The 23052-nt window shown below is 42.0% G+C and overlaps 1 protein-coding gene across 1 annotated transcript in view; it reads left to right on the top strand.

Moving 5' to 3' along the window:
- The window catches only part of LOC138675850 (uncharacterized), a 156639-nt gene that overhangs the window by 115080 nt on the left and 18507 nt on the right, over window positions 1–23052 (top strand). Inside the window, exons 6-7 of the mRNA XM_069764432.1 lie at window positions 12140–12357; window positions 21788–21977. Coding sequence (XP_069620533.1) covers window positions 12140–12357; window positions 21788–21977 — 408 coding nt within the window. The remainder of the gene's footprint in view (window positions 1–12139; window positions 12358–21787; window positions 21978–23052) is intronic.

The following is a 23052-nucleotide window of genomic DNA, read 5'->3' as shown; positions in this document are numbered from 1 at the left end:
CAATCATTAAAATCCGCTAAAAAACCCGCTATAAAAGTAAGTGAAAAAAATGTATTTATTTCCATTTTCCCATTAGGGTTAGGGCTAGGGCTAGGGTTAGGGCTAGGGCTAGGGCTAGGGTTAGGGTTAGGGCTAGGGTTAGGGCTAGGGTTAGGGCTAGGGCTAGGGTTAGGGCTAGGGTTAGGGTTAGGGCTAGGGTTAGGGCTAGGGCTAGGGTTAGGGTTAGGGCTAGGGTTAGGGTTAGGGCTAGGGTTAGGGCTAGGGTTAGGGCTAGGGCTAGGGTTGGGACTAGGGTTAGGATTAGGGCTAGGGCTAGGGTTAGGGTTGAGGCTAGGGTTAGGGCTAGGGTTAGGGCTAGGGTTAGGGTTAAGGCTACAGTTAGGGTTGGGGCTAAGTTAGGGTTAGGGTTTGGATTACATTTACGGTTGGGAATAGGGTTGGGATTAGGGTTAGGGGTGTGTCTGGGTTAGAGGTGTGGTTAGGGTTACCGTTGGGATTAGGGTTAGGGGTGTGTTTGGATTAGGGTTTCAGTTATAATTGGGGGGTTTCCACTGTTTAGGCACATCAGGGGGATCTCCAAACGCGACATGGCGACCGATCTCAATTCCATCCAATTCTGCATTGAAAAAGTAAAACAGTGCTCCTTCCCTTCCGAGCTCTCCCGTATGCCCAAACAGGAGTTTACCCCAACATATGGGGTATAAGCGTACTCAGGACAAATTGGGCAACAACTTTTGGGGTCCAATTTCTCCTGTTACCCTTGGGAAAATACAAAACTGAGGGCTAAAAAATAATTTTTGTGGGAAAAAAAGAGATTTTTTATTTTCACGGCTCTGCGTTATAAACTGTAGTGAAACACTTGGGGGCTCAAAGTTCTCACAACACATCTAGATAAGTTCGTGGGGGGGTCTAGTTTCCAATATGGGGTCACTTGTGGGGGTTTCTACTGTTTAGGTATATTAGGGGCTCTGCAAACGCAATGTGACGCCTGCAGACCATTCCATCTAAGTCTGCATTCCAAATGGCGCTCCTTCCCTTCCGAGCCCTCCCATGCGCCCAAACGCTGGTTCCCCCCCACATATGGGGTATCAACGCACTCAGGACAAATTGGACAACAACTTTTGGGGTCCAATTTCTCCTTTTACCCTCGAAAAAATACAAAACTGGGGACTAAAAAATAATTTTGAGGGGAAATTTTTTTTTTATTTTCACGGCTCTGCGTTATAAACTGTAGTGAAATACTTGGGGGATCAAAGTTCTCACAACACATCTAGATAAGTTCCTTGGGGGGTCTAGTTTCCAATATGGGGTCACTTGTGGGGGGTTTCTACTGTTTAGGTACATAAGGGGCTCTGCAAACACAATGTGACGCCTGCAGACCATTCCATCTAAGTCTGTATTCCAAATGGCGCTCCTTCCCTTCCGAGCTCTTCCATGCACCCAAACAATGGTTTACCCCCACATATGGGGTATCAGAGTACTCAGGACAAATTGTGCCACAACTTTTGTGGTCCAATTTCTTCTCTTACCATTGGGAAAATAAAAAATTGGGGGCGAAAAGATATTTTTTGTGAAAAAAAAATGATTTTTTATTTTTACGGTTCTGCATTATAAACTTCTGTGAAGCACTTGGTGGGTCAAAGTGCTCACCACACCTCTAGATAAGTTCCTTAGGGGGTCTACTTTCCAAAATGGTGTCACTTGTGGGGGGTTTCAATGTTTAGGCACATCAGTGGCTCTCCAAACGCTACATGGCGTCCCATCTCAATTCCTGTCAATTTTGCATTGAAAGGTCAAACGGCGCTCCTTCCCTTCCGAGCTCTCCCATGCGCCCAAACAATGGTTTACCCCCACATATGGGGTATCAGAGTACTCAGGACAAATTGTGCCACAACTATTGTGGTCCAATTTCTTCTCTTACCATTGGGAAAATAAAAAATTGGGGGTGAAAAGATAATTTTTGTGAAAAAAAATGATTTTTTATTTTTACGGTTCTGCATTATAAACTTCTGTGAAGCACTTGGTGGGTCAAAGTGCTCACCACACCTCTAGATAAGTTCCTTAGGGGGTCTACTTTCCAAAATGGTGTCACTTGTGGGGGGTTTCAATGTTTAGGCACATCAGTGGCTCTCCAAACGCAACATGGCGTCCCATCTTAATTCCAGTCAATTTTGCATTGAAAAGTCAAATGGCGCTCCTTCCCTTCCGAGCTCTGCCATGCGCCCAAACTGTGGTTAACCCCCACATATGGGGTATCAGCGTACTCAGGACAAATTGTACAACAACGTTTGGGGTCCATTTTCTCCTGTAACCCTTGGTAAAATAAAACAAATTGGAGCTGAAGTAAATTTTTTGTGAAAAAAAGTAAAATGTTAATTTTTATTTAAACATTCCAAAAATTCCTGTGAAGCACCTGAAGGGTTAATAAACTTCTTGAATGTGGTTTTGAGAACCTTGAGGGGTGCAGTTTTTAGAATGGTGTCACACTTGGGTATTTTCTATCATATAGACCCCTCAAAATGACTTCAAATGAGATGTGGTCCCTAAAATAAAATGGTGTTGTAAAAATGAGAAATTGCTGGTCAACTTTTAACCCTTATAACTCCCTAACAAAACAAAATTTTGGTTCCAAAATTGTGCTGATGTAAAGTAGACATGTGGGAAATGTTACTTATTAAGTATTTTGTGTGACATATCTCTGTGATTTAATTGCATAAAAATTCAAAGTTGGAAAATTGCGAAATTTTCAAAATTTTCGCCAAATTTCCATTTTTTTCACAAATAAACGCAGGTAATATCAAAGAAATTTTACCACTATCATGAAGTACAATATGTCACGAGAAAACAATGTCAGAATCACCGGGATCCGTTGAAGCGTTCCAGAGTTATAACCTCATAAAAGGACAGTAGTCAGAATTGTAAAAATTGGCCCGGTCCATAACGTGCAAACCACCCTTGGGGGTAAAGGGGTTAAAAAGATGTGTAGTAGAGGGGTTACAAGGACACTAAAACTAAACTTCAGGAGGGCAAATTTCCAACGGATGAGAGAGGATCTTGGTGCAATTAACTGGGACGATATCCTGAGACACAAAAATACACAAAGAAAATGGGAGACATTTATTAGCATCCTGGATAGGACCTGTGCACAGTATATACCGTATGGGAATAAACATACTAGAAATAGGAGGAAACCAATATGGCTAAATAGAGCTGTAAGGGGCGCAATAAGTGACAAAAAGAAAGCATTTAGAGAATTAAAGGAAGTAGGTAGTGAGGAGGCATTAAATAAATACAGAAAATTAAATAAATTCTGTATAAAGGAAATCAAGGCAGCAAAGATTGAGACAGAGAGACTCCTTGCCAGAGAGAGTAAAAATAATCCTAAAATATTCTTTAACTACATAAATAGTAAGAAACTAAAAAATGATAGTGTTGGCCCCCTTAAAAATAGTCTGGGTGAGATGGTGGATGAGGATGAGGAAAAAGCCAATATGCTAAATGACTTTTTTTCATCAGTATTTACACAAGAAAATCCCATGGCAGACAAAATGACTAGTGATAAAAATTCCCAATTAAATGTCACCTGCTTAACCCAGCAGGAAGTGCAGCGGCGTCTAAAAATCACTAAAATTGACAAATCTCCGGGCCCGGATGGGATACACCCTCGAGTACTGCAGGAATTAAGTACAGTCATTGATAGACCATTATTTTTAATCTTTAAAGACTCCATAATAACAGGGTCTGTACCACAGGACTGGCGTATAGCAAATGTGGTGCCAATATTCAAAAAGGGAACAAAAACTGAACTCGGAAATTATAGGCCAGTAAGCTTAACCTCTACTGTGGGTAAAATCCTGGAGGGCATTCTAAGGGACGCTATACTGGAGTATCTGAAGAGGAATAACCTCATGACCCAGTATCAGCATGGGTTTACTAGGGACCGTTCATGTCAGACTAATTTGATCAGTTTCTATGAAGAGGTAAGTTCCGGATTGGACCAAGGGAACCCAGTGGATGTAGTGTATATGGACTTTTCAAAAGCTTTTGATACGGTGCCACACAAAAGGTTGATACATAAAATGAGAATAATGGGGATAGGGGAAAATATGTGCAAGTGGGTTGAGAGCTGGCTCAGGGATAGGAAACAAAGGGTGGTTATTAATGGAGCATACTCGGACTGGGTCGCGGTTAGCAGTGGGGTACCACAGGGGTCAGTATTGGGCCTTCTTCTTTTTAACATATTTATTAATGACCTTGTAGGGGGCATTCAGAGTAGAATTTCAATATTTGCAGATGACAATAAACTCTGCAGGGTAATCAATACAGAGGAGGACAATTTTATATTACAGGATGATTTATGTAAACTAGATGCTTGGGCTGATAAATGGCAAATGAGCTTTAATGGGGATAAATGTAAGGTCATGCACATGGGTAGAAGTAATAAGATGTATAATTATGTGCTTAATTCTAAAAGTCTGGGCAAAACCGTCAATGAAAAAGACCTGGGTGTATGGGTGGATGACAAACTTATATTCAGTGGCCAGTGTCAGGCAGCTGCTACAAAGGCAAATAAAATAATGGGATGCATTAAAAGAGGCATATATACTAATGAGGAGAATATAATTTTACCTCTATACAAGTCACTAGTTCGACCACACTTAGAATACTGTGCACAGTTCTGGTCTCCGGTGTTTAAGAAAGACATAGCTGAACTGGAGCGGGTGCAGAGAAGAGCGACCAAGGTAATAAGAGGACTGGGGGGTCTGCAATACCAAGATAGGTTATTACACTTGGGGCTATTTAGTTTGGAAAAACGAAGACTAAGGGGTGATCTTATTTTAATGTATAAATATATGAGGGGACAGTACAAAGACCTTTCTGATGATCTTTTTAATCATAGACCTGAAACAGGGACAAGGGGGCATCCTCTGCGGTTGGAGGAAAAAAGGTTTAAGCATAATAACAGATGCGGATTCTTTACTGTAAGAGCAGTGAGACTATGGAACTCTCTGCCGTATGATGTTGTAATGAGTGATTCATTACTTAAATTTAAGAGGGGACTGGATGCCTTTCTGGAAAAGTATAATGTTACAGGGTATATACACTAGATTCCTTGATAGGGCGTTGATCCAGGGAACTAGTCTGATTGCCGTATGTGGAGTCGGGAAGGAATTTTTTTCCCCAATGTGGAGCTTACTCTTTGCCACATGGTTTTTTTTTGCCTTCCTCTGGATCAACATGTTAGGGCATGTTAGGTTAGGCTATGGGTTGAACTAGATGGACATATAGTCTTCCTTCAACCTTAATAACTATGTAACTATGTAACTATGTAATATACTACGTAGCTCTGTGCTCTATACGTCAGTGGGCAATATACTACGTCACTGGGCAATATACTACGTGGCTGCGCAATATACTACGTCACTAGGCAATATACTACATAACTGGGCAATATACTACGCGGCTGGGCAATATACTACGTCACTGGGCAATATACTACGTGGCTGGGCAATATACTACGTGGCTGGGCAATATACTACGCGACTGGGCAATATACTACGTGACTGTACAATATACTACGTGGCTGGGCAATATACTACGTGACTGGGCAATATACTATGTGGCTGGGCAATATACTATGTGGTTGGGCAATATACTACGTGGCTGGGCAATATACTACGTCACTGAGCAATATACTACGTTGCTGGGCAATATACTACGTCACTGGGCAATATACTACGTGGCTGAGCAATATACTACGTGGTTGGGCAATATACTACGTGGCTGGGCAATATACTATGTGGCTGGGCAATATACTACATGGCTGGGCAATATACTATGTGGGCTGTGCAATATACTACGTGGCTGGGCAATATACTACGTGGCTGGGCAATATACTGCGTGGCTGGGCAATATACTATGTGGGCTGTGCAATATACTACGTGGCTGGGCAATATACTACATGGCTGGGCAATATACTATGTGGGCTGTGCAATATACTACGTGACTGTGCAATATACTATGTGGCTGGGCAATATACTATGTGGACTGTGCAATATACTACGTGGCTGGGCAATATACTACGTGGCTGGGCAATATACTATGTGGCTGGGCAATATACTGCGTGGCTGGGCAATATACCATACTATGTGGCTGGGCAATATACTACGTGGACATGCATATTCTAGAATACCCGATGCATTAGAATCGGGCCACCATCTAGTATATATATAATCGTCTAATTCTGTCTGTTTGTCTGTAATGGAAATCCCACATCGCTGATTGGTTGCGCCAGCTGCCTATGACCAATCAGTGACAAGAAAAGTCCGGCCAAGGATTGGCATGGAATTTGAACCATGCTCCGCTGATTGGTTGTGCCCGGCCAGCTGTGACCAATCAGCGACATGCGCAGTCCGGAAGTGAATTGGCATGGGATTTGAACCACGCTTCACAGTCCGGCCACGACCAATCAACGATATTGATGTGGGATTTAAACCCCGCTTCGCTGATTGGTCGCACCTGGCCGCGACCAATAAGCGATATTATTGCGGGATTTAAACACCGCTTTACTGATTGGTCGCGCCTGGCCGGCCACGACCAATCAGCGATATTGGAGCGGGATTTAAACACCGCTTCGGCGATTAGTCGCGGCCAGTTGGGAGCGACCAATCAGCAACAGGCGCAGTCCAGCCGCGAATTGGCACGGAATTTGAACCATGCTTCGCTGATTGGTCGCGTCCGGCCAGCCATGACCAATCAGCGACAGGTGCGGTCCGGCTGTGAATTGGCACATGATTTGAACCACGCTTTGATGATTGGTCGCGCCCGGCCGGGCATCACCAATCAGTGATATTGGCGCAGAATTTAATCCCCACACACACCGCGACATAGTTCACTCACGTTTTCTGAATAAGTTCTGTCAATCACAGTGTGATGTAGTTGAGACACATTTACTGGACAAGTTCTGTCAGTCACAGTGCCATATAGTTCACTCATGTTTATTGAACAAGTTCATTGCATTATTCTTAAATCTTCATAAATAAACTACATACATATTCTAGAATACCCGATGCGTTAGAATCAGGCCACCATCTAGTATACAAATAAGAGAATACAGCAGAAATCTGTAAGCGTGAGGCTGCCGTCACTCTAGCAGTATTTGGTCAGTATTTTACATCAGTATTTGTAAGCCAAAACCAGGAGTGGGTGATAAATGCAGAAGTGGTGCAAATGTTTCTATTATACTTTTCCTCTATTTGTTCCACTCCTGGTTTTGGCTACAAATACTGATATAAAATACTGACCAAATACTGCTAGTGTGACGGCAGCCTGAAGATGTATGCAAACACTGAATATATGAAATGTGACCTGCATTACTACTATATAGAGTATACTGATAAAATGAAGATAGTTGGTGCATAAATTGGCCAATTTATGAGAGCCCACCAGTCATGGCAAGATATACCTTTCTTTGATATGATCTAACCAAATTTAAAGGGCAGTCAGGATCCACCACTAATTCAAAATAGCCTTACGCCTCATTTACACGTCCGATTTTTCCAAGTGAGAAAAACAGACCGATTGTTCTGATCAGACATTGATCAGAGTGTGGTCTGAAAGTGTCATACGTTTTTCTTGTACGTGAATAAATAAATAAAAAAAGTTTGCATCTTCTCCATTCTGACAGTCCATGAAAATCGGACCTCACTCAGATGGCATCTGAGTGTGGTCTGATTTTATTCATGGCACATTGACTTGCATGGCTTAGTGCAATACCTGAATTTTATAAGTACGGTATATTCTAGATAGCAGTAGTGAGGTTGAAATTTAATATATTCAATGCGTGCACATCTCAGAGTTTTTACAGAGGCTGCTGTTTTCTTATATATAAACCAGAAATTCTTGGCAGGCCAGTCTGTTCTTCACAGCCAGCTAATGTGATGAGTGATAACACAGTGGAGTGGGAGAGAGATGCACTTTGCACAATCTTCACAGTTTACAAACCCTTAAAGTAGCCCAGTTTCTGATCAGGTGATTTTGTCCATGATGTTCATATTTGGCTATATAGAAAAAGGACATCTTTATGAGTCAAACTCTATACTTCCATTCATTTATTGATTGTATGGACTTCACTATAGACGGTAGTGTAAAAAAGTTTTTGCTCCCATACTGCTTTCCTACTCTCTCTAAGAATAGAAAATCAGGAAGGGGCAACCACTTTGTCACCCAACTTTCTATATATATATATATATATATATATATATATATATATATATATATATATACTAGATTGTGGCCCGATTCTAACGCATCGGGTATCTAGAATATGCATGTCCCCGTAGTATATGGACAATGATTCCAGAATTCGCAGCAGACTGTGTCCGTCGCTGATTGATCGAGGCAACCTTTATGACATCATCGTCGCCATGGCAACCATTATGACATCATCGTCGCTGTGCCCGTTGCTGATTGGTCGAGGCCTGGCGGCCTCGACCAATCAGAGACGCGGGATGTCTACGTCCTTTATGACATCATCGTCGCTGTGCCCGTCGCTGATTGGTCGAGGCCTGGCGGCCTCGACCAATCAGAGGCGCAGGATTTCTACGTCGATACTGTGCCCGTCTCTGATTGGTCGAGGCCTGGTGGCCTCAACCAATCAGAGACGTGGGATTTCCAGGACAGACAGACAGACAGACGGAAAAACCCTTAGACAATTATATATATATATGTATATATATATATAAAAATCATTAACTACTTTTGAGCCCATGAGGGAACCCTGTGCTAAAAGTCTCCCTGCTGTACCATTCAGATGTGAGTTAGTGTCTTAGCGCAGGAGAACAGATGACGTCACTAAATTGCTTCTGTTATGTGTAGCATCAGTTCACACCGCATAGAGCAGAGCAGCTGATTGGGAGAACAGGGGTAGGTGAGTAGTTTGTAACTATGTTTTCATCAGTCAAGCCTCATAGGGGGCTCTGGGACCTTATACTGTGAGCATCATCATATTGTGGTGGGGACTACTGTGGAGGCCAGCATTACTGTGTTGGGTAACCTGTGCAGACTATCATACTGTGGGGAACTTCATCATGCTGTGTGTGGGTCCTGTGGGGACTATAATACATTTGAGGGCCTGTGGGGCCATCATACTGTGTGGGGGAGTTGTGAGGGCCATCATACTATATGGATCTGTGGGTGCCTTCATACTTTGTAGAGCCGTCATATCTTGTGAGGGCTGTGAGGTCCATCATACAATGTGTGTCTGTGGGGACCATCATATTTTCTGAGGACCATCATACTTTGCGTGGATGCTGTGGGAAGCATCTTAATATGTGGGAGGTAATATACTTTGCTGGAGAGACTATGGGGTCATCGTACGGTGCATGTGGATTTACTGTAGGGGAATTAACTGTTGGAAGTTTAATACAGTGTGTTGGATGTTGGAATCTTAATCTATAGGGCCATAAAAGGGGTATCATAATGGGTGAGAACCCCCTAAAGGGCATCAGTGTGGGCACATTTACTATTCACATGCCACAATACATGTCCATTTTCCTGTCTTCCAAAGTTGAGAGATATGCCCTTTTGTGACTGTGCCCATATGCTGTGATTCCACTTACTCTGCAAAAATTTTTTTATGGGGGGTGCAATTCGGAGTTTGGCTATAGGGCCCCATTATGTCTATGTACGCCCCTTCCCCACATAGTTCTCCATACAGTATAATAGGCCCTGCATCGCCTTCTATACAGTATAATGGGCACCACATTAAAAAATAAATAAATACTCACCTCTACTTATTCCTGGCTGCTCCGATCTCGGCAGCGAGTACTCTGAAGCTCTTCACTGTTCGGCACAGTGGGTACGAAATAGTGACATCATTGCACCCGATGTGCTGAGACATCAAACGTAGATGGGGAATGATGGAAGAGGGAGTCTCAGCTGACAGCTTCTCTCTTACATCTGTAGGGGGTGTGCAGGCGGCAGGTTTGGGCCCTGCATTCCTGTGCATGCCTGCCTAATGAAACCAGGTACATGTTATGTGTTTATTATAGCTGACAATGTCTTGATGTGAACTGATGTACCTGTGTTTATGTCTGTATATGTTAGGGACAGGAATAGGGATAGTCAGTGTTAGAGTTAGGTCGGCATTGGTAGAGGGAATCACAGTGTAGTGCCAGGTTAGTGGTAAGGGGGTCACTCTAGAGTTAAATGTAGATGTTAGATTAAGATAAGAATTGGTTTTAGCAAGAGTAGTAACAGTTAAAGGGAATCTGTCCCCTCATTTTTCGCATATAAGTTGCGACCACCGCCATTAGGGGCTTATCTACAGCATTCTGTAATGCTGTAAATAAGCTCCCGATGTAACCTGAAAGATAAGAAAAGCAAGTTAGTTTATACTCACCCAGGGGCGGTCCTCTGCGGTCCGGGTCCAATGGGCATCGCAGATCCGGCACCTCCCATCTTCATACGATGTCGTCATCCTCCTTGCTGCATGTCACAGCTCATGTGCAGCTGTACTGATTTGCCCTGTTGAGGGCAGAGTAATGTACTGCAGTGCGCAGGCGCCGGACCTCTCTGACCTTTCACGGCACCTGCGCACTGCAGTTCTTTGCTCTGCCCTAAACAGGGAATTATGTGGCATGAGCTGTGACAGTAGCAAGGAAGAGGATGTCATCGCATGAAGATGGGAGGCACCAGACTCGGATCTGCGATGCCCATCGTACCCGGACTGCACCGTACCACCCCGGGGAGAGTATAATATAACTTATTTTTCTCATCTTTCAGGATACATCGGGGGCTTATTTACAGCATTACAGAATGCTGTAGATAAGCCCCTAATGATGGTAGCCGCAGCTTATATGCGAAAAATGAGGTAACAAATTCCTTTTAAATAGTTAAAACAATAGGAGGGCTGGTGGGAGGAGCTAGAGCAGTGTGACGAGAATTGTTCTAGAAGGAGTTGCAGTTGAGAGAGACAGAAGAAGCACTGAAAGAAGCAGGTCTGGATATGGTAGATCTTTTAGTACCTGGGAAGCGAAGCAGTCTGGAAGAGTCGGTGGCTTTTCTGTGGGTTACCTCCCGTGATGTCCGGGACTTACGGTCCGAACAGAAATTGCAGAGGCAAGCTGATTTTTCGCCTAGGATTGGGAAAGTGGACGGGGAGCACCCAGTATCAGAAAGCTGGAATTCCCAGGGGACTGCGGGTCTGGAAGCCACGGTGCTCGAAGAGAGGCTGAAGGAAAAGACCAGGGAAAGTTCAGGAGATGGAGTTCTCATGTCTTTTGGAAATGACTGGACTGTAACTGTTATGAAAGAGCGGGAGTTAGGTCAAGGTTTATTGGAAAAGAACAAGGACTCTGACTATATTTGTGTGTGTCTGAAAAGGACCGGAGCTCTGCATGCTGAAGAGATCCCTGACCCACAGGTGGGTGAAATACGTGACACACACAGCACACCACAAAATGGACATTCTGATATTTCTGTAGCTGAGCGTCGGGGTGTGATGAGGAAGCAGCAACAATCCCTTGGTACGGCTACCTCCCTGGCCCCCATTACACATCATTGCTTTCAACTTATCTAAGATGCCAGTACAGTTGATCGTGTGATGCTGGGTGGGAGGGGCTGGGAGCTGGTGCTGGCATCACCAGCCAAATATAATTGCCCTGCTGCCAGAGTTTAACATGTGTTCACTAGAGCTATAGTACACTCTCACAAATTTCTAGTATGGCCATATTGGTTAGCACTTTTGCCTTACAGATCTGGTGTCTTGGGTTCAAATCCCACCAAGGACAACATCTGCAAGGAGTTTGTACGTTCTCCCCGTGTTGCGTGGGCTTCCTCCACGTACTCCAGGTTCCTCCCACACTCCAAAGACATACTGATAGGGAATTTAGATTGTGAGCCCCAATGGGGACAGTGATGATAATGTCTGTAAAGCGCTGTGGAATTAATGATGCTATATAACTGAGTAAAATAAATAAATATAAAGGATCCATTCCACAAAGGTGTGTAATATGAGAATTGTTACATGACCTTTATGTGTCATATGTGTCACTGTAATTCTTTTCCTACTCAATAAGAAACTTTGAATGTAAATATATTTCTATGTCTTTCTTATTTCTATTTTTATATCTTTCAGGACTTTGCTCTAAGGGCTGGATACCATTTAAAAACAGCTGCTATAAGCTGATATTGGATAATAAGCCTTGGGCAATTGCTCAACAGAGCTGTGAATCGCTTCACATCGGAGCACATCTTGTCAATGTTCAAACAACTGATGAACATTCGTTTTTATCCTCTGTCCTGCATATGAAGAATGAATTAATCTTGCTCTGGAGCGGTCTCTCTGATCTAAAGGTTTGCATAGATTTCTAGCTTGCCTACGGTACTTCACTTTCTATTGTTCAATAGTCTGCTTTTTAAAATCTAAATATTATCTGCAAAAACTACAGAAAACTGGAAATTATTTACATACTTTATAAATGTAAAGTTCTGGAATTTGTAAATAAATATCAATGCATAATCATCATAATAATAAGAACAATCACAGAAATTTACAATTACACTTTGATCAAACGTAATATTCAATTTTTTTCTAGTCAGGTTATACACAGACTTGGAGAGTTAAAAAAAAATAGATGTCAGTCCTCTGTTGTTCTCACATGGACCCGCAAGTCCCCTGTTTTGTTTGCAACATTTTTCAATCCTCTCTTTTTAGTTACTTCCCTACTATGTATGGGATAAGGCCATGAAGTAGGCAACCACTAATGGCGCTATTGGGGCAAAAAGGGGGTTACAATGCATGGATTTCAGCACAATTTGCCAATCCAGAAATAGCATATTTGATGCAGATTTTCCTTACAAATGATTCAAAAGAATTATACAGTACCCGCAAAGTGGACAAGTTTTAACTTATCCCCTTTCTGACCTCAGACGTAATAATCCTTCCATGTATCCTGGGTCTATCTAACCAGGGATGGATTATTACGTCTGCGTAATTGCCTGTGCACATGGGTGGTGTGTAAGCGATTGCCGCCGGGTGTCAGCTGATTCTGACACCTGGTCACACACCGCTCCCGGCACTTTAACCCCAGAATACTGCGATCGAACGAGATTGCAGCATTCCGGGAGCCGGCAAAGGGCTGACAGTCCCTGTGCTTTTGGACTGGAGACCCCGCGGCATGACGTGGGGTTCTGATCGTTGCCATGGTGACCCGATGTCGTCATGATGACATCTGGGTCACCAGAGCTAGGAAACATGCTGATCATGCGCAATGCATGACCAGAAACTTTCTCTGTCAGTGCAGAGCTCACAGTTTGCATAGCATAGAAGAAATCAGCCTGCAAAACAAGCAAAAACAAGTAAACAAGTAAAAAAAGTTGTTAAATAATTATAAAAAAATAAAAACAATAATAAAAAAAATCAAAATATATTGTATATATAAGTAAATATTTGAATGAAAAAAACCCCCAAAACAATAGACGTACACATATTTGGTGTCGCCGTGTCCGCAACGACTCGACCTATAAAACTGTCCCCACTAGTTAACCCCTTTAGCGAACACCATAAAAAATAAATAAAAAACATGACAAAAAACAATGCTTTATCATCATACCACCCAATAAAAAGTGGAATAAAACGCGATCAAACAGACTGTTATAAATAAACATGGTACCGCTGAAAAGCAGGCTGCGACATAGCTCCATCAGCGGAAAAATAAAAAGTCATAGCTCTCAGAATAAAGAGATGCAAAAATAATTGCTTTGCCTATAAAATATTTTTTATTGTGTAAAAGCGCCAAAACATTAAAAAACTATATACCGTATATACTCGAGTATAAGCCAAGATTTTCAGCCCATTTTTTTGGGCTGAAAGTGACCCTCTCGGCTTATACTCGAGTCAGTGCCGGCGGGGGGGGTCGGCGGGTGAGGGGGAGCGGCGCGGTGACATACTCACCTGCTCCTGGCGCGGTCCCTGCATGTCCGATGATCTCCGGGCAGCTCTTCCTGTGTTCAGCGGTCACGTGGTACCGCTCATTTAAAGTAATGAATATGCACGCATATTCATTACTTTAATCAGCGGTACGTGACCGCTGAACACAGGACGATGCCGCCGGCTCCCGGAGACCATCTGACAGTGAGACGCTGCCAGGGACCGCCCCGGGAGCAGGTGAGTATGACGGAGGAGGGGGAGCATTGCGCGATAGTCACCTGTCCTCCGTTCCATCGCTGCGCGCTGCTCTGTCTTCCGTCCTCTGGCTGTGACTGTGCAGGTCAGAGGGTGCGATGACGCGACTAGTGTGCGCGCCGCCCTCTGCCTGAACAGTCAGTGCGGAGGACGGGGAAGACAGAGCAGCACGCAGCGGTGGAACGAGGAAGGTGACTATCGCTGGTGCCGGGGGCCTGAGCGAAAAGAGGTGAGTATGTGCTTTTTTTTATTTTAATCACAGCAAATGGGGCAAATGTATGGAGCATCTCATGGGGCAAATGTATGGAGCATCTAATGGGGCAAATGTGTGGAGCATCTCATGGGGCAAATGTATGGAGCATCTCATGGGGCAAATGTATGGAGCATCTCATGGGGCAAATGTATGGAGCATCTCATGGGGCAAATGTATGGAGCATCTCATGGGGTAAATTTATGGAGCATCTAATGGGGCATAATGTGTGGAGCATCTCATGGGGCCATAATGTGTGGAGCATCTCATGGGGCCATCAACCTTTATGCAGCACTATATTGGGCAAATGTTTCTATGGAGCATCTTATGGGGCCATTATTAACCTTTGTGCAGCATTATACGGGGTATATTTTAATATGGAGCATCTTATGGGGCCCATCAAACTTTATGGAGCATTATATGGGGCTCCTGATTCAATATGGATATTCAAAAACACTTAACCTACTGATGTTTCAATTAATTTTACTTTTATTGGTATCTATTTTTACTTTTGACATTTACCGGTAGCTGCTGCATTTCCCACCCTAGGCTTATACTTGAGTCAATAAGTTTTCCCAGTTTTTTGTGGCAAAATTAGGGGGTTGGCTTATACTCGGGTCGGCTTATACTCGAGTATATACGGTAAATGAGGTACCGCTGTAATCGTACTGACCTGAAGAATAAAACTGCCTTATCAATTTTACCATACAAGGAACGGCATAACCCCCCCCAAAATTCCTGAATTGCTGGATTTGTTAATTCTGCCTCCCAAAAATTGGAATGGAAAGTAATCAAAAAATGTTATGTGTCTGAAAATGGTCCCAATGAAAACGTCAACTCGTCCCGCAAAAATCAAGCTGTCACATGACTCAGTGGGCCAAAATAAGGAAAAATTATAGATCTCAAAATGTGGTGATGCAAAAACTTTTTTGCAATAAAAATCTAGTATTGCTGTAATTGCACGAACCTAAATAAAGTCGCCTAATCACTTACATTGCTCGAGGAATGCCATAAAAATAAATAAAACCAATTCTTCACGTGCTGTTGATTTTTTTCATTCTGCGTCCCAAAGATTGCAATAATGCTCTACGCACATTTATCCTGTGCTCTATGCTGAGCGTTTGCAGCGGAGTTTCTATGTAAATCTCTGTAATACATGATTCAGACAGAACCCCCGGCGGAAGATTCCCTATAATGAGGCAGATGGAGGCACTGTGAACGTCATAGGACCTGTGATGCAGTGGTGTTTGTCTTTTTAGGATTGCATAAAAGTGCCGTCAGCCACAGTTTTATGCATTTCTGAAAAGGACACAGCTGAACAGAGGCCAGACAGAGTCCAAAGTAAATGTGCTGCCTCATTATAGTGAATGAATCCCTCATTTTTATCTGAATCATGTCATTCAGAGGTTTAGATGGAAACTGCAAAGTGGACAGCGCCGGATAACTGTGATCCAAAACATTATGCAAAATGTTCCCAACAAAAGCTTCAACTCAATCCACAAATAAAGCAAGTCCTCACTCAGATCCATTATCTATTAACAGAAATATAGAGGCTGACACATTCCTTCATGTACAAGGGCTCTGGAAAAGTGAAATGGCTCCTCATCCGCCAAAAGAAATTCAGCAAATTCTCAGCTCTTATATCCAAATACCCCCCCTCCCTTCTGAGCCCCACAGTGTACCTAAACCACATATTGCTTCCACGTTTGGCATTTCTGAAGCGATGAGAGCCCGACTAACTTACGGGTGCATGTCTCCAGAAGCATAAGCTGGGCATAATGTACTGGTGACTGCAATGTACTGGTTACTACAGTATACTGGTCACTACAAAGGCAGTTTGCAATTTTCACTTGGCAATGTTAATTGCTGCTTGTTTCTGGAAAATACCCATGGAGTCAAAATCGTCACAACACCTGTAGATAAATACGCCAAGCGGTATAGTTTCCCAAATGGGGTCACTTGAGTGGGGATTCTGCTCTTCTATAAATTAGGGACTCTTCTTCCGGCCTTGTGATCTATGACATGCTATATTATTACTGGCCACTGTTCATATAAAAAGGGCATGTTTCCGCTGTGATGCCACTCACCCTGACGAAGGCACAGTGCCGAAATGCGCATTGGGGCTGTGGCATCATCATTTGGATGCTGGTGAGTGGTGTATTATGTGATTCTACTATTCCTCGCTTATACTCTTTTGGGTATACACTAATGACTTAGGGGTTTTAGCATTACGGACCTTTTGTGATTCTAGTTTTGGCGCTACTACATGTATAAAGCCTACTATTTACCTTAACCCTATAAGTTTCTAACCCACAGATATATTTTTGTACTGGGGACCGAGAGATTTGAGGGTTTTGTACGAATATATTTTTATTTATGTTTTTCTATACCCTGGTGCCCATGATTTATTTATTGAGGAATTTTATCTGCAGCCTGTCACTTTAGTGATCTATTTGCCCATCCAGGTGATGCCTGTTTGTTTCTTCTTGGCTCACTTGTAGCACTGTTGGCTATTTTTAAATTGTCTATTTTTATACAATCTAATAAAGTTTGTTTTTTGTTCATAAATACGTGTTCCTTCTATTAGTTTCATCTGATATTTTGCGCAGAACTACGTTTTCTCTTTTGATTTGGACACAGTTGGATTTCTTTTCAGTTAGTTCTATTATTATTGTATTACATAATTTTGTGTGTCCTTCAGCAGGAATTATCATTGGTTATTAAATTAGGGGCTCTGTATATCGAGTCCGCAAACTGTTCTAGGAATATCTGCACTCCAGGAAACAAATAGCGCTCCGTTCCTCCCGAGTCTCTCCATATTGCTAAGCAGTACTGTACAGTCATGTAGGGGTATTGTCACATTCAGTAGAAAATGTGGGATAAATTTTGGTGCCAGTTTTACCCATTTCTTATGGGAGAAATTTAAAATAAATCGGGGGCTAAAACAAAATTTTGGTGGTAAAAATTTGTTATTTTTTCTTCACTCCCCAATGGTATAAAATTCTGTGACACACCCATTGTGTCAATATGATTACTGCACCCCTAGATGAATTCATCGAGAGGTGTAGTTTGTAAAATGGGGTCACTTATGGAGAGTTGTGCTGTTCTAGCACCTCATGGGCTCTCCTAGTGGGTCATGGCACCTGCAAACCATAACAGTAATATCTGGCGCTCCTTCCCTTCTGAGCTTTGCACGGTGACTGAAAAATATTTCCTGATTACATGTAGGGTATTGGCGTATGACGGAAAAAATGGACCTCAGTTTGTTGTAACAAAAAAAAAATCCTATTAGCCCTTAAAAAAATGAAAACTTAGAAAATAGTGGGAAATATGGGGTACACCAAACTTTGATAAGCAGTCTTCATCTGTTAGGCAGCGCATGGATCCATCCCAGTCTCGGATGTGGAGATAAATAGCAGAAAAAAAAGGGAATATCCTCCAGCAGTAGCCAAAAATATAAAAAATATGTACTTTATTAATCATATTAAAAACTGTAGTAGGTCACCAAAAGAGATCCATAGACATAGGAGAAGCAGACCAACTAGTTTCAGCTTAACGCCTTAATCATGGCATGGTCATACCTTGATTAAGATCTTAAAGGGAACCTGTCACCTGAATTTGGTGGGACGGGTTTGCGGTCATATGGGCACGGTTTTCGGATGTTTGATTCACCCTTTCCTTACCCGCTGGCTGCATGCTGGCCGCAATATTGGGTTGAAGTTCATGCTATGTCCTCCGTAGTACACGCTTGCGCAAGGCAATCTAAAGCTGCTGAAGTTTTAGAGCTGAAGGCCCTAAAACTGCAGATTAAACTGTTGACAAATTAAGCCAATTATGCCTCTCAAAGCAAGGATCACCAATCAATGACTTGCCTACTTTGGGCACATTACACTGTGTTCCAAATTATTATGCAAATTATATTTTTCTCAGATTTTCCTAAATGGTCGGTGCAAATGACAGTCAGTCTAATAAAAGTCATCACCCATTAGATTATACATCGAATTTTATTGCAGAAACCTCCCAATGATAACAGTATAATCTCCAAAATGAATAAAAACTCAAAATGCACTGTTCCAAATAATTAGGCACAGTAGAATTTCTATACATTTGATATGTTTTAAAAAACTGAAAATGCTCATTTGTGGAATTTGCAGCATTAGGAGGTCACATTCACTGAACAAAAAAGCTATTTAACTCCAAAACATCCCAACAGGCCAAGTTACATGTTAACATAGGACCCCTTCTTTGATATCACCTTCAAAATTCTTGCATCCAAACTTGTGAGTTTTTGGAGAGTTTCTGCTTGTATTTCTTTGCATGAAGTCAGAATAGCCTCCCAGAGCTGCTGTTTTGATGTGAACTGCCTCCCACCCTCATAGATCTTTTGCTTGATGATACTCCAAAGGTTCCCTGCACGGATGAGGTCAGGTGGAGACGGTGGCCACACCATGAGTTTATCTCCTTTTATGCCCATAGCAGCCAATGACTCAGAGGTATTCTTTGCAGCATGAGATGGTGCATTGTCATGCATGAAGGTGATTTTGCTCCTGAAGGCACGTTTCTGCTTTTTAGACCATGGAAGAAAGTTGTCAGTCAGAAACTCTAAATACTTTGCAGAGGTCATTTTCACACTTTCAGGAACCTTAAAGCGCCTTACCAGCTGTTTCCCCATGATTCTGGACCAAAATGTGACTCCTCCACCTCCTTGCTGATGTCGCAGCCTTGTTGGGACACGGTGGCCATCCAACAACCATCCACTACTCCATCCATCTGGACCATCCAGGGTTGCTTGACACTCATCAGTAAACAAGACTATTTGGAAATTAGTGTTCATGTATGTCTGGGCCCACTTTAACCATTTCTGCTTGTGAACACTGTTTAAGGGTGGCTGAATATTAGGTTTATGCACCACAGCAAGCCTTTGAAGGATCCTACACCTTGAGGTTCGAGGGACTCCAGAGGCACCAGCAGCTTCAAATAACTGTTTGCTGCTTTGTAATGGTATTTTGGCTGCTGCTCTCTTAATCCCATGAATTTGTCTGGCAGAAACCTTCCTCATTATGCCTTTATCTGCATGAACTCTGTCTGTGCTCTGTTCCAGTCACAAATCTCTTCACAGTATGATGACCACTCTTAAGTTTTCGTGGAATATCTAATGTTTTCATACCTTGTCCAAGGCATTGCACTATTTAATGCTTTTCAGCAGCAGAGAGATCATTTTTAGTTCCCATATTACTTGAAACCTGTGGCCTGCTTAATAATGTGGAACATAATCTTTAAGTAGCTTTCCTTTTATTATAATCACCTGGAAAACTAATTATCACATGTGTTTAAGATTGATTTCAGTGATCCATTGAGCCCTGAGACACAATACCATCCATGAGTTTATTTGAAAAACAAAACAATTAAATCTTTATGACACTTAAATCCAATTTGCATAATAATTTGGAACACAGTGTATATGATGACAGCAATAGATAGATAGAAGGACATCAAGGTTGGAAGAATAGGAGAAACAAGGTGAAGGTGAAGACCAGCACAATCCAATGGCTTGATACTATCAAGATAACGGTGGAGAAGACCCTGGTAAACCTATCTAGGCTTGCACAACATCGATCTTCCTACAGAGCATTCATCCATCAAGTCGCCATGGCTCTAGATTGAGCTGAAGGCCATTATCCCCTTCATGACCTTGGGATTTTTCGTTTTTTCGTATTCGTTTTTCACTCCCCTCCTTCCCAGAGCCATAACCTTTTTATTTTTCCGTCAATATGGCCATGTGAGGGCTTATTTTTTGCGGGACAAGTTGTACTTTTGAACGACATCATTGGTTTTAGCATGTCGTGTACTAGAAAACGGGAAAAAAATTCCAAGTGCGGTGAAATTGCAAAAAAAGTGCAATCCCACACTTGTTTTTTGTTTGGCTTTTTTGCTAGGTTCACTAAATTCTAAAACTGACCTGACATTATGATTCTCCAGGTCAGTATGAGTTCATAGACACCTAACATGACTAGGTTATTGTTTACCTAAGTGGTGAAAAAAAAATCCAAACTTTACTAAAAAAAAATAAATTGCGCCATTTTCCGATACTCATAGCGTCTCCATTTTTCATGTTCTGGGGTCGGTTGAGGGCTTATTTTTTGCGTGCCGAGATGACGTTTTTAATGATAGCATTTTGGTGCAGATACGTTCTTTTGATCGCCCGTTATTGCATTTTAATGCAATGTCGTGGCGACCAAAAAAACATAATTCTGGCATTTCGAATTTTTTTCTCGCTACACTGTTTAGCGATCAGGTTAATGCCTTTTTTAATTGATAGATCGGGCGATTCTGAGCGCGGCGATACCAAATATGTGTAGATTTGATTTTGTTTTTATTGATTTATTTTGATTGGGGCGAAAGGGGGGTGATTTAAACTTTTATATTTTTTTATTTTTTTCACATTTTTTTTTTACTTTTGCCATGCTTCAATAGCTAGAAGCTGGCACAGCACGATCTCAAGGACCTCTATGGTTACAATGGAGAAGCATCGTCGACCTCCGATCATGTGACGGGGGTCGGCGATGCCGTCATTTCCGGCCGCCCGGCCGGATGCGGTAGTTAAATGCTGCTGTCTGCGTTTGACAGCGGCATTTAACTAGTTAATAGGCGCGGGCAGATCGCGATTCTGCTTGCGCCTATTACGGGCACATGTCAGCTGTTCAAAACAGCTGACATGTCCCGACTTTGGTGCGGGCTTACTGCCGGAGCCCGCATCAAAGAGGAGCTTCTGACCTCGGACGTACTATCCCGTCCGAGGTCAGAAAGGGGTTAATAATAATAATAATCTATTAATCTTACGTTACAATTTTTGCTGCGTTTCTGCAAAAAAAACCTACACATAGATATTCACGTGCATATTTTAGATGCAGAAATGCGCAATTTAGAAATGTTCACCAAATATGCAACGTATAATCCTAGCCTTGGCATGGAATGTTGTGTTTGAACTGCTAATGCAGTAGGTGGCATTATGCATGTAGCATAAAGGTGAGTAACAGACTTCTGTTATATATATGTTAGGTATACATTTAAAGTGTGTGACATGTACCAATATTGACATTTCCACAGTAAAGGTGAAAGCTTTTTGAACCCCTGACTTGAGCACCAGGCAAGCCTTTCTGGCTTATAACACAATGCTCCAGAGTGTTTCCTCTTCACTTGGGTGACACATCTGTAATATTAGAACGTATGTGCCCTCCATACCCAACACAACATATTAGATGACCACCTTGCAAAACTTGATTCAGTTCATTTTGGTTGTGTTCGTTTAATGCATTTCTAAATGACATTTCTATGATTTTTTCTGTTAGGTTGAAGAAGAACTTTTGTGGACAGATGGATCTGCTTTCACGTTAGATACATTTGAAGTGACATTGTTGTCCCACTTGCCTAAAAATGACACTGACTGTTATGCCCTACAGCAAAATGCTACAGGTCCAAATTATTTTTATACAGCATTTTTTTGCCACGTGGCCTTACCTTACCTTTGTGAATATGAATGTGAGTATCTATGTTACTGTATCGTTCTTTTATTGAAGAAGAGTAATGTCGCTGTACTGTAACTCGGTTTTCTTTGGGATTCCTAGAGAATTGAATGTCTTAACAAATTGTGTAAGATTTACTAAGTAAAATGAGCCTGAATTAGGGAGTCAGCCTGATTTTACCGTAATTAAAAGCTAACACACATGCCATGCACCTTGTGTGCTATGTATTTAGACACTCTTTACTTCTAGACAGTGTTAAAAAATACCATAAAATCAAAAGGTGGCTAATTTTAGTTTTAAAATGTGCTATATTTATTAAGTAACATTTCTCCTTGTGAAGAGTGACATACCAGCTCTGGCATGCCAATGTAAGGAGGCTTATTCGCTGTGCAATGCTCCTTTGGGAAATTTGATATGTAAATTGCCTCTTCAGAGAGACAGATGACTTGAACTCTATAGCGTCACCTGTTGGAAGCTACAGTCCTGCAAGTCATTATCTACCTTTTAACGAGTCTTGCTTTTATCCTGAGTCCTATTACTAGATTCCTTAAAGGGTCACTAGTGACTTATAGGGTCGCTACTTCCAACTATTGACGCTATAGAGTTCAAGTCCTCTTTCTCTCTGAAGAGGCAATTTGTATACTATATTTATAATTAAACCATTATTTTGGGTATAAATATTGGTATAAAGTTAGCAACCAAGAGCTGACATAGGAAGAGAAAAGTGTCTAGAAAGGTGCTCTCCATTTATATTTGTTTGGGCACTACGATAAATTTGGCGCACAGTTTCTAGCTGTCTCTAGTCTTATGCTGTCTAAGGGCTCATTCACACTTCAGTATTTCTGCATCAGTATTTCATCAGTATTTGTATGCCAAAAACAGGAATGTCTTCAAAACACAGAACAGTTGTCAATCTTTCAATTGTAGTTTTTCTCTGTAAGTTCCACTCCTGGCTTTGGTATACAAACACTGAGGCAAAATACTGACCAAATACTGTATATACTCGAGTATAAGCTGACCAGAGTATAAGCAGAGACCCCTAATTTTGCCACAAGAAACTGGGAAAACTTAATGAGTCGAATATAAGCCTA

The sequence above is a fragment of the Ranitomeya imitator genome, chromosome 4 (genome assembly GCF_032444005.1).
Source record: "Ranitomeya imitator isolate aRanImi1 chromosome 4, aRanImi1.pri, whole genome shotgun sequence".
In the NCBI taxonomy this organism is placed as follows: Eukaryota; Metazoa; Chordata; class Amphibia; order Anura; family Dendrobatidae; genus Ranitomeya; species Ranitomeya imitator.
Note: the sequence above shows the minus strand (reverse complement) of the source record. Positions and strands in the feature narration are given on the sequence as shown.